At 32.9% G+C, this 12,083-nt stretch overlaps 1 protein-coding gene across 1 annotated transcript in view; it reads right to left on the bottom strand.

The window, feature by feature from the left end:
- LOC140444610 (opioid-binding protein/cell adhesion molecule-like) overlaps positions 1 to 12,083 on the bottom strand; it is a 729,647-nt gene that overhangs the window by 698,187 nt on the left and 19,377 nt on the right. Inside the window, exon 3 of the mRNA XM_072536370.1 lies at positions 7,587 to 7,694. Coding sequence (XP_072392471.1) covers positions 7,587 to 7,694 — 108 coding nt within the window. The remainder of the gene's footprint in view (positions 1 to 7,586; positions 7,695 to 12,083) is intronic.

Below are 12,083 nucleotides of genomic sequence, written 5' to 3'. Positions count from 1 at the left end.
TCGACGAGAAACCAAAAAATACATTTACGGTAGTATAGTTCAAAGTATTACACTTTACGGTTCGGAAGTAGGATGTCACTAAAGCTAATAGGAACAAACTTATGACGACAGAAATGGATTATCTGATACGAAGCTGCGGTAGATCGAAACTGGAGAGAGTTAGAAACGAACAAATAAGAAACGAAATAAAAATGGAGCGAAATATCAATGATGACATAGAAAGAAAACAATTAATCTGGTTCGGACATGCTGAACACAAAGAATGCCAGAGTAAAGATGGCCTAGAAGAGTACTGGAATCGATCATTCCTGAAAGAAGAAAGAGAAGACGACCACGGAGAAGTTGGCACAACGATATTGATGAAGCAATGGCGGCAAGAGATTTAGAAGAGGCAACTGCATATGACAGAAAAAGATGGAAATTGGAAAATCCGTTATTATATATATAAAAAGACTGAAACAGAAACGAACAAGTTAAAATAAAGTGTTTTATTGCTTTTAAAAATATTCCCCGTTAAAAAAAGGTTTAATCAGAAATTGGAAGAGGTGCTAATTTTATTATGGGGCAAACATATTCACCTTCTGCTGTTTTTACACGTGCAGCGCGAACTTTTCCATCCCTTCCAGTCAATAATTCCAATATTCTACCTAGTGGCCAATTTAAACGAGGGCGATCTTCAGATTGTATGAGAACTAGCTGATTGATCGCCAAGTTTTGTAGGGGTAGTTGCCATTTGGGTTTATGCTGCAGGCGGCGCAAATAATTCACAGACCATTTTCTCCAATACTCTTGTTGGAGTTTCTAACACACTTTCCAATAAGAAAGTCGATTAGTAGGGGTTCTAGAAAGATCCCTCTCTCACTAAGAAGTAAGGGGAGCTCTAATCAGAAAATGATCAGGAATAAGAGGCAACAGATCATTAGGATCTTTGGAAAGGGATACAAGGGACGGCTATTTAATATGGCGTGAATTTGGACTAATAAAGTAGAAAGTTCTTCATAAGTAAGGCAAGTATTGCCGAGCAATTTAGTCATATGAGATTAAGCACTCTTTACCGCTGCTTACCAGAGTCCGTCCCAATGTGGAGACCTGGGAGGGATTAATTTCCAGGTAATTTCGGTAAAATGAAAATTCTGAATTTCGTGATTATTTTCTTTGGATTTCAAAAATAAACATGTCTCGTAATTAATTACGAGCTCCAATAAAATTGGTGCCGTTATCAGAGTAAATTATTTGAGGATTTCCTCCACGACTAATAAATCGTTTTAATGAAGCAATAAAAGCTTCCGTGGACAAATTGGAGACAAGTTCTATATGGATAGCCTTGGTTACCATACATATAAAAATGGCTATATAAGCCTTAGTGGTAGGGGCCTTCCTTAATCTAGAGGAGCGAATCATAATAGGACCAGCAAAATCTATTCCGGTCTTAGAAAATGGACGAGCCTGTTGAAGTAGATCCAAAGGCAAAGGGGACATTATCTATGATGCAAATTGAGCATTAAATCTATGGCAAATAACACACTTTTTAATGATAGTTTTAATTCTTAGTATACTACTCGTGTACTCGTATACTCACTAATTTAAAGACATTCAATCAGCATGACATGTCTTCTTTCTGCTGCATTGTATCTTCTGCGCCTGTCAGTTCTTCATATTCAATATATTCAAACCCAACTACCTTTAACGCGACTTCGTTTTTGCCTTCTCAAATAGAAGCACGTAAGTCAAACCTTATTTTTCAACTTTTCAAATAAAAGCAAGTTATAATTCTCACGCTTCTTAAATAGAAGCTGTTTTCAAATAACTTATTTTATTAAATAGTTAATTAACTATATTAAATTCAGTGTCTGTGCATCGAATATGTAAGTACCTCAAACACTTTTTTAAATGGTAACACTCCGCTGTGTTATCATATTTGGTCATGCATTGGCCCCTTTTACTTTGTAGTTCCTTTTCAAAGTAAATAATCAATAACCTATTGTACCTATACTTTAACATACTTCTATATAATAGTGGAGCTTTGATTGAATTGTTAATTTTTTTTTTATTTAAAGAAATAAAGTCGCATCCACCAAAAGGTTATTAGCGACATTCCTGTAACATTTTTGTAATAATATTAAATTTAACATTTGTAACAATCAATCATTGTAACAATTAATTACAATTTGTGAACAATTGAACATTTGTAACAATTAATTAATTAAGTTAAATTTTGTGTAACATATTTATACATTTTAAGTAACCTAATAAATTGTTAAACTTTTGTTGAAGAGTGCTTTCAGGTTATTTTGGCAAATTGTAAGACTGTCTTTGATTTACATATTTAGGACAATCTATCAAGAAGTGCTTTATACTATCTACTGTATTGCATGTTTCGCATTTTGGAGGTTCACTATTTGGGAAGAGATAGGCATGAGTATACCTACAGTGTCCAAGTCGTAGACGTAATAATAGTTTGGCATCTTCTACTTCTGGCTGTGGTTTTCCATGAAAAAATATCACTTTTGATGGTTCTGAGTTTCGAACTAGAGTCATTCCACTCCCGATTCCACGCACTTAATACCTTATTTTTGAAATAGACTTTTAGATCGCCTGCGATACTCCGTCACTCTGTTTCTGATGTGTCACTGGTGATAGCGTTACGCGCACTAGTATCTGCTTCTTCATTTCCTTCTATGTCTATATGAGATGGTATCCATAGGAAGTGGACTCTTCTGAAATTTTATTGAGCTTTCATTAATTCGGCCCTGATAATTTTCTCAATGGGGTGTTTAGGGTATGCATTTTGCATAGCTTTGACTGCGCTGAGAGAGTCAGAAAGGACTAGACAACAAGGAATGTTTTTAATTAATGTTGGCTTAACTGAGATGTGTCACTTTCCGTTTCCGATGCCTCACTCTTAATATAATTATGGATTTTTTCCTTATGGACGTGAATTTACATTTTATTGATCTTTCCTTTAAATGGGGATAAACTTGACTGAGCATATAGGACAAAGCTGGTAGATCTGTCTTGAATTGTGGTTATAGGATCTGCTGATCCCGTGATATTCATTAGGAGCATGTTAAGTTGATCAACGTTTAGAGGGAAAGGTAGAGGGTGATTTTCTATGAAGGTTTTAGCAGGGCCAAGTAAGAGAGAAAATGTGCATTCAGAAGTGCTTGCTGAACTAATTTTAGCTTTTTTAGATTTTGCTTGGACTTTAGGTGGTGGAAAAATGTTACATTCTTTTGAAGATGGATCTGCTTCAGGTGAAATTTTATCAAAGTTTCTTTTTGGTTGATTAATTATGTGACTGTCCTTATTTGATGCATCTACTTTGTTCGGTATCTCCGGGATATTAGGAATAGACATTTGTTCACACTAAGAAGGGTGTGTCATTGGATGCTTGCAAGGATATATTTGTTGCGCTGGATACCGATGCTTCATTGTTTTGGTTGGGGTTTAGTTGAGCTAGTGGTTCGGAGCACTGTGAAGCGATGTGTCCTGGCTTCTTGCATCTAAAGCAAACTAAACTGTCTTGAGAAATGAATATTCTATATGTCGTGTTGTCAAAAACAAGAGTAAATGACTCTGGTAGTGTTAGATTGTGAGGACTGATATAGATTTGTCTTCGAAAACTAAGGATGTGATTGTACTCAGGCATAGAAGCACTTATTTTGAGGAAGGTCATGGGGGAGACAGGAACTATGCCGATTTTTTGTAGCTCATTGATGAGCAAGTCGTGCGGTATTGAAGGACATACGCCGGAGAGCACAAGTCGTTCCGCTGGTGTAATTAACCTTCTTGCCCTGACAATTTCACCTTGTATTTCTATTTGACCATGATTATTCATAAAATCGTCCACTATTTGTTTATTGCTTAAATACATACATATGCGATTATTAGATAATCTAGAAGAGAAGATTATATTTTTCGGTTGAATTATATTTCCAAGTGGGAGAAGGTAGTCTTGAAGTTTGGTGTTTTCTAAGGCACTAAAGATAATTGCTTGGGATTTTAAAGGAAATTGCACTCTCGACGCTGCCGAAGAGTATGACTGTGATATGTTTATTTGATTTTGGTCTTGTATTGTAGAACTGTTGTGTGATTCCATGTTTGAATTCATTTCGATAAACGTTTATGAAAAGTAAGTCCGAACCTGTACACCTGCTAAAACAGGTATATCGGTCTTTACTAAAAGCGGTTATTTGCTGGTAAAACTGGATTTGTTTATTGACAACAATAACAAATAATTGCAATTTGCTGACTTTAATGCTAATTTAAGTGGATATTATGTAAAGAGTTTGTACACTTACAGTTTATTTCAATATATCACTAAGATTCACAATTTATAACTTACATTAAACTTTGTTAACGTTAAAAATATTCGGAGCCCATATTGAATACAACATTATAGTTGTTATCGATGCAGAACCGAACTTCGAATTGTTAATTTGTTAATATAAATTTCTCTTGTTTAGCAAAACAAATTTTATGTAGTGGTTCTAAAAAGCAATATTTCTAAAGACTTCAAAAATATAACAGTAGTCGTTAGGAAAGTTTTATAAAATCGGATGTAAGGTAAATTTTTCGTACAATTATAATTCATAATTTTAATTAAGTGATTACTTGTCTCTAAATTAACAAATTATATTCAGTTTCTTTTGTTCAATTCAGTTCTTAGTCTCAATTATAATCTAGTTAAAGGGTTTTTGCAATTTATCAAAGTTGGAGAATTTTCCATAAGTTTGGCTTTCTTTTTCTTGTCTAACAATACCTGCGTCCCATTGTAGGTATTTGATATCTTTCTTAAAGTATGCAAGTACTTTCTAAAATTATTTTCAAGCTTGAAATATTAAGTAGGAATTCCTACTTTATAAGACAAAATATTTCGAAGCAATAATATTAATTTTCTCTTTAACTAAATTAAAAATAATTATGCCAAACTTTAAGTGTAAAAAATATGAAGATGAATTTTAATTAGTAGAAAAAGTTTAGAAACGATAATTTTGCTAGGATTCTCTACTCGTTCTTTTAAATCATAAACTACTTTTTTGTATACAGGGGAAAACGTTAAAAACCAGAACAGGGATTTCGTTGTAGATATTAGTGCGTTGAGCGTGCTCTACAAGATGATCAACTTTAATGACAAAGTTATTTATCTGTTATTATTGAAATATAAGAGATATTAAACAATAGTTATATACAAATATAGGAGGTAGCTGTAAGCTTCACATTTTAACTCTAGACCCACAACTTGGGTTCACCCGTAACTAAGCCGTTTCTTTTTGCTTGAATACGCTTGCGCGCGGTCTAGAACTGGGGCTATGGTTCCTCCAAGGAGTTTTCATTACTTGCCGAAATATATTAACAAGTTGTATAGTGTATACTCGATAAAATAATTTATTTAATATTTTAACGCTAAAAATGACAAATGCGTGTAGCTTCTTCTTAGAGTACCACCTCCCGATGGAAGTTGGAGATTATAATGGTTATTTTTATTTTTAAAGTTGCTGTTCTAAACAAATTAATTGATCTGCATTGATATTGATACCAATCTCGTAGACTCATCAACCAAGAATTCTGCATTCGGCCAACCGATCTTCTTTCTTGAATCTTTTCCTGTAATATGAGCATTCTTTCGCTGCTTGTTTTTTAGGAATTGTTATAAACGCTAACTTCAGCCACTCTTGTGGTATTATTCCCGTATCGTACAGCGTGTTGGACAAATTTTCCAATACTTTCAAGATATCCTCTTCCACTTGTTTTAACAGTTCTACTGGTATTTTGTCTAATCCAGCTGCCTTATTATCTTTGGATTTTTTAATAGCATATTTGATTTCATCTATCAATCTCTTTTATATGTCCTTGTTGACTTTTTTGACCACTTCCAGTCATTACTCTCATTTTTTTGTACATATTTCTTACATCATATTTTGTTTATAGTTCTTTTATTTCTGTTCATTTTTTCATCAGATACATTTTCTTAGCTGTTTTGATTTTTTCCTTTTTTTTCTATGCTGTACCAATTTAATATAACCGCCAGAAAATTTAACATGTTAGTTACCCCAAAAAACACAAAATGCATGGTTACAACAGCAAATTTGCTAAGATGTAAATTGGAGCTGGAAGATCAGATAATAGAACAAGTGATGGAGTTTTAATATCTAGGCATCACATTATCTAGTTACGGAAAGCTCGAAATTGAAGTGGAAGATCAAGTGAATAGAGCAAACGGAGCCATGGGCTGGCTGAATTAAACAATATGGAGAAATAAAAATATCGGGAAAGAAATGAAAGACAGAATTTAAAAAACAGTCATCAGACCAATAATGACATACGCGGCAGAAACAAGACCTGGCACAAAGAGGACAAAAAGAATGTTAGAAACAACAGCGATGCAAACACTTAGAAAAATTGATGGTAAGACACTATGGGACAGAGCTAGAAGTACAGATATACGACATAGATGCAACGTGGAGAACATCAAAAACTGGGTAAGAAATAGAAGAGTAGAATAAAACGATCATATAAGCTAAATGACAACAAATAGAGTAGTAAAGACGACAAGGGATGGTTTCCCAATAAGAAGACGATCAGTAGGAAGACCACGAAAACGATGGAACGATAACTTACTGGAGGCATATTGAAAAACAGACAGTCATGTCTATATAAAAAGAAGAAGAAAATATATTAACTAATTTTAAATAACTGTACAAGGAAGGAAAAATAGTTAAGTTTGTTTGGGTTGAAGCTCATTGTGGGATCATCCATATTAAAAAAGTAAACATCCTAGCCGAGAAAGCATTGGAATCCGATAATTTTTTTATTAATATAACCTCATTAAATTTTCCATTTAAGCCAAAGTTTTACAATTATTGCTTCATCCTGTATAATTATTATTTATACCATTGGATAGCATTTTTTATAGTCTTTTCAATGATGTATCACAAGTAGAAGTAGAGATTTGCACTTTAAACTTTTTTGGTTGTGGTGGATAGGGCCTAGGGGGTTGATGGGGTGAGTTCTCTTTTATGTCATTTTAGTTCCCCCTTACTATCCTGGAAATGGTTTCAAGCATTTTTCAATATCCGCTTTTGTTCGTGAGATATAGACCATTGTAAGTTTTAAAATTGACACACTGTATAGAAAAATATATATTTTGTGTTTCTATGTACACTCCTTCTTTTTGTCATCAACTTGTGCCATACCTGGATCTTTATTAACTTCATTTTTAATTTTATCATTTTTTGACAAATTAATCTATATTATAATCGTTTCAGAAACATATTCACTCATTTAATAGTATGAAACATAGTTGCAGTGTATTTCTTTTAACTAAGTTGGTAGTATACAGTACGATTATTATTTCTACGATCTGTGACCAATTGAATAAGTCTGAAGCCGAACTTCTTTACGCACTCGTATGAACTCAACAGTCATTTAAAAATATTTGGAATAGCATAAACTGTTGTATTTTTTCTATTATCCAAGACAAACAGTTCACTAGTGTTTACACTTGTCTAAAATCCATTTATATTGCTGACAAAGGATCCGAGTCAAAAAATGTTGGCAAACAAAACAGATAAAATTAAACTTACCTAAATTCTGTATCTCGCACGGGAGGACAACCGTATCGCCCGTTACAACTTTAAAGGTATTTCCCCTAGAGATGAATCTGGGCTGAGGGTGGTTGCTGTACACAGAACCTGAAATAGATCAGAGAATCGATTAGGTCCCAATTTGACTATCGGCACATTACTAAAGTTGTTTAATTTGCTCTTGTTAAGAGAGAAGTTTCAAGGGAAGGCGGTGACTCTTTGCCAATTTAGAGGAAATTGAAAATGAGACTAAGGCAATAATTTCCAATTAGGGTATGCGTTATTTTAGTTTGTATTTAAGTTAAAAGTTTTAACGGACATAAAGAAGTTTTTAGGTATGAATACAAGATTTTAATCTGTATAAACTAACACAAATTTTAGTCGATATTTTTGTTAGTTTAATAAATGGATTTATAACGTATGGTCCTAAAGTTTTGGGAAAAATTTCACCTGGTCTGATTGAGAAGCAAAATGCATTTAACAAAGAAGGCCATGGAATTGAAATGTCATCAGTTATTGATATTTAATAAACAAAGCAGAATATTTTGGTTTGTGCTCTACAAAATGTCTTATAAAATTGATTCGTCGAGGTGTTTATAATATGGTAGGGCGAATGTCGAAACGAGATATTGTTAATATTTATCGAGATCAAAACATAAGCAAAGCGACAATTTATCGCACAATCCGAGAATGTGAAGAAGGGATACCATGTGTTAACTTGCGTAAAAGTGGCCTACCGCGGATTTTGAACCATATAAGAGAGGCAAGACTGATTGAACCAGCTAAGAACAAAATTGGGGTCTCACAGCGAAAACTGGCCAGAAGATTTTATGTTGGAAAGACTACAGTATACAGGACCCTATCGAGTAACAATATTATCTACTGGAAAAGAAGGAAAGCTCCAAAATACACAGAGGATCAATTAGAGAGAATTCCGAGATGTTGCCGCCCGTTAAGGCGAGTGCATTTCGTCAACGAGTTAATCGTGATGAACGACGAAAAATATTTTACTTTGTCCAACTCTGAAATGAAGGGTAACGATGGGTTTTACACGAACGATTACGAAAATGTACCTGATGAAATAAAATTCAAAAGTAAGAAAAAATTTGAGGACAAAATTTTAGTATGGTGTGCAATTTCTGAGGCTGGCTTTATCTCACAGCCCTACATTGGTGTTGTTCGAGGCAAAGCCTTAAACGCAAATATTTATATTCAAATATGTCTCTCTAAATTGCTTCAGTTTATGAACACACATCATGCAAATGATCAAATAGTCTTTTGGCCAGATCTTGCTTCATGTCATTACGCGAGGATCACAAGGGACTGGTACGAAACTAACAATATTACCTTTGTACCGAAAGCAGACAATTCCCCCAACCTACCTCAGGCTCGTCCAATTGAAGAGTTCTGAGCAATGAAAGTCTATAATAACGGATGGGAAGCACAAAATCAGGAACAGTTAAGACGCCGCATATATACAAAAATTAGAGAAATTGACGCCGAGGTCGTCCAAAGGATGATGCAACTTGTCAGGGGAATTATTAGGCAAATCGAAAATAATGGTCCCTTGTCTGTCATTTGAATTTTGATTTATAATATGGATAGTTAAGTTACATTGTTGAATAATTTAATAAAAATATAAGATTACTGTGGTCAGAGTTATTATGCTTTTGATATTTTTCCCAAAACTTTAGGACCATACGTTACTTTTGAATACTTGGCTATATTTATGCTATTATTATTATTATTATAAATAGATCCAGTTAATCAAAGCCACAAAAATATATTATTTACATTTTATTAAAATAAATTATTTATATATATATATATATATATATATATATATATATATATATATATATATATATATATATATAGTGAAAAAGCGATAAACGCTTGTCATCAACGCTGATCAAATAGAATACAAAACTCAAATATTTGGGTGTGCAGCGGAAGATAGGACAAAGAAGTACTCTTTTTAGTTAACCAAGCTTTCGCAAATCTTTATTTGCATCATCAGGGTGCTACAATGAACAAAATTAGTACAAAATACAGAAAAGAATTATTTTGCATCTTACACTAATTGAGGTTAGTTGTCGTGATGTTTATTAAATGAAATGTGCAACTCATTTGATCCCTACAAATGATGGCGAAAACTATCCAAAATTGTTTTTAAAAAGAGCTAACTTTCATAGCACCTGTATTTTGGGGAGGGTTTAAAGCTCTGATTCCCACTCACTGACTAACAATATTCCTAATATATCTTTTGTATCACTTCCATTTATTAAGGACGTCTCTCCCAAATTGACCAGAATTTTTGCTCAATACCTACCAAATGTAAAAATTGCTTATAAAAGCACTCTAGTTGTGGGATCTTTGTACAAGTCATTGAAAGATAAAGTACCAAACTTAGATAAAAGTGATGTTGTCTACAAACTTAATTGTTTGGGCTGTGAAGGTTCTTATATAGGTCACACCTCCCAAAAAGTTTCTAGCCGCTTGACTCTTCACAAGAGTGACATTAGGTTACACCCTGATAGATGTTCTCTAGCCACACATGCTAACACAACAGGGCACTCTTTCGATTTTCCAAATGTAAAAATCCTATCCACGGAGAGCAATTATTTAAAAAGATTGTTTCTCGAGATGGCTTTCATTTTTCAAGAAAAAGAAACTATTAACAAAAAGACAGATACCAATAATTTAAGCAACCTATATTCATTATTATTAACTTTGGATAAACACGAATCTACTAACACAGACAATTCATCATCAACAATATAAGTTTCATTATATATGAGATATACAGTACCTCTCCTACTTCTTCTAATATAAGTCTTTTTACCTTTTCTGTTTCAAGAAGTTCAGCGTCTATCAGGTATACTATTACCTTTACATTGTTATCATTAAGATCTAACGTTCTATCGTTTTAAGTTGGCAGTAACGAATTCACAACCAATTCTTTTGTTTCTGATAAGAATGTTTATAACCTAAATTTTATATTATGACATGTTCTGTAATTATTTTAACATAATTTTATTTGAGTGTTCTTGTATATGTGTTTTAAAGTGTTTTAAATATGTATTTGTTAAAGAACGTTTTTTTAAAAACAATTTTGGATAGTTTTCGCCATCATTTGTAGGGATCAAATGAGTTGCACATTTCATTTAATAAAAATCACGACAACTAACCTCAATTAGTGTAAGATGCAAAATAATTCTTTTCTGTATTTTGTACTAATTTTGTTTATTGTAGCACCCTGATGATGCAAATAAAGATTTGCGAAAGCTTGGTTAACTAAAAAGAGTACTTCTTTGTCCTATCTTCCGCTGCACACCCAAATATTTGAGTTTTGTATATATATATATATATATATATATATATATATATATATATATATATATATATATATATATAAGAAAAAGGATATTGCGAGTTAATAGTAAAATAAAGGTAAAAGATATCGGCATAGCTCGCAATAAAAAGAGAAAAATATAATATATGTGTATAAGATGGAAGGCAACCGTATATACGTATTTCTGACTATTGGTCGTCTTCAGTACGGTGCAGCCAAGTTAGAAAAGGAGCATATTAACTTGGGAAAGGATCACTACAGGAGCAATGCGACCAATTTGTGGCAATAATGTTAGAAGACTCTGAGGTTTCCAGAGCAACAACCAACACATCCACGGAGGAAGCTAAGCTACTACTTCTAACCAATAGTCAGAAATACGTATATACGGTTGCCTTCCATCTTATACACATATTTTATTATATTTTTTTCTTTTTATTGCGAGCTATGCCGATATCTTTTACCTTTATTTCACTATTAACTCGCATTATCCTTTTTCTTGTTGTTTGAAACGTTCTAAACGTTTGGCATTTCTTTCCTCAGGTAGCTTAGCTTCCTCCGTGGATGTGTTGGTTGTTGCTCTGATAACCTCAGAGTCTTCTAACATTATTGCCACAAATTGGTCGCATTGCTCCTGTAGTGATCCTTTCCCAAGTTAATATGCTCCTTTTCTAACTTGGCTGCACCGTACTGAAGACGACCAATAGTCAGAAATACGTATATACGGTTGCCTTCCATCTTATACACATATTTTATTATATTTTTCTCTTTTTATTGCGAGCTATGCCGATATCTTTTACCTTTATATATATAAATATATATATATATATATATATATATATATATATATATATATATATATATATATATATATATATATATATTTTGAATGTACCAAACACATGGGATCATCCAAAGAGTTATTATCCACATTGTACAATTTACACATTGAGGGTCCAGTTAATATATCACTTTTAATTGCCTCATTTAACAAATCAGTGTATGATCTTGTAACATTTTTTTTATAAGTAGATTAGTTTTTACTAATTATTATATATTACTTTAAGATTAATTTTAAAGACTCTTTGCAATTACTGCAGCTATGCTAATGGTTGTATCCAAAAATCTTGCCGATATAGTCTTTT

The sequence above is a fragment of the Diabrotica undecimpunctata genome, chromosome 6 (genome assembly GCF_040954645.1).
Source record: "Diabrotica undecimpunctata isolate CICGRU chromosome 6, icDiaUnde3, whole genome shotgun sequence".
In the NCBI taxonomy this organism is placed as follows: domain Eukaryota; kingdom Metazoa; phylum Arthropoda; class Insecta; order Coleoptera; family Chrysomelidae; genus Diabrotica; species Diabrotica undecimpunctata.
Note: the sequence above shows the minus strand (reverse complement) of the source record. Positions and strands in the feature narration are given on the sequence as shown.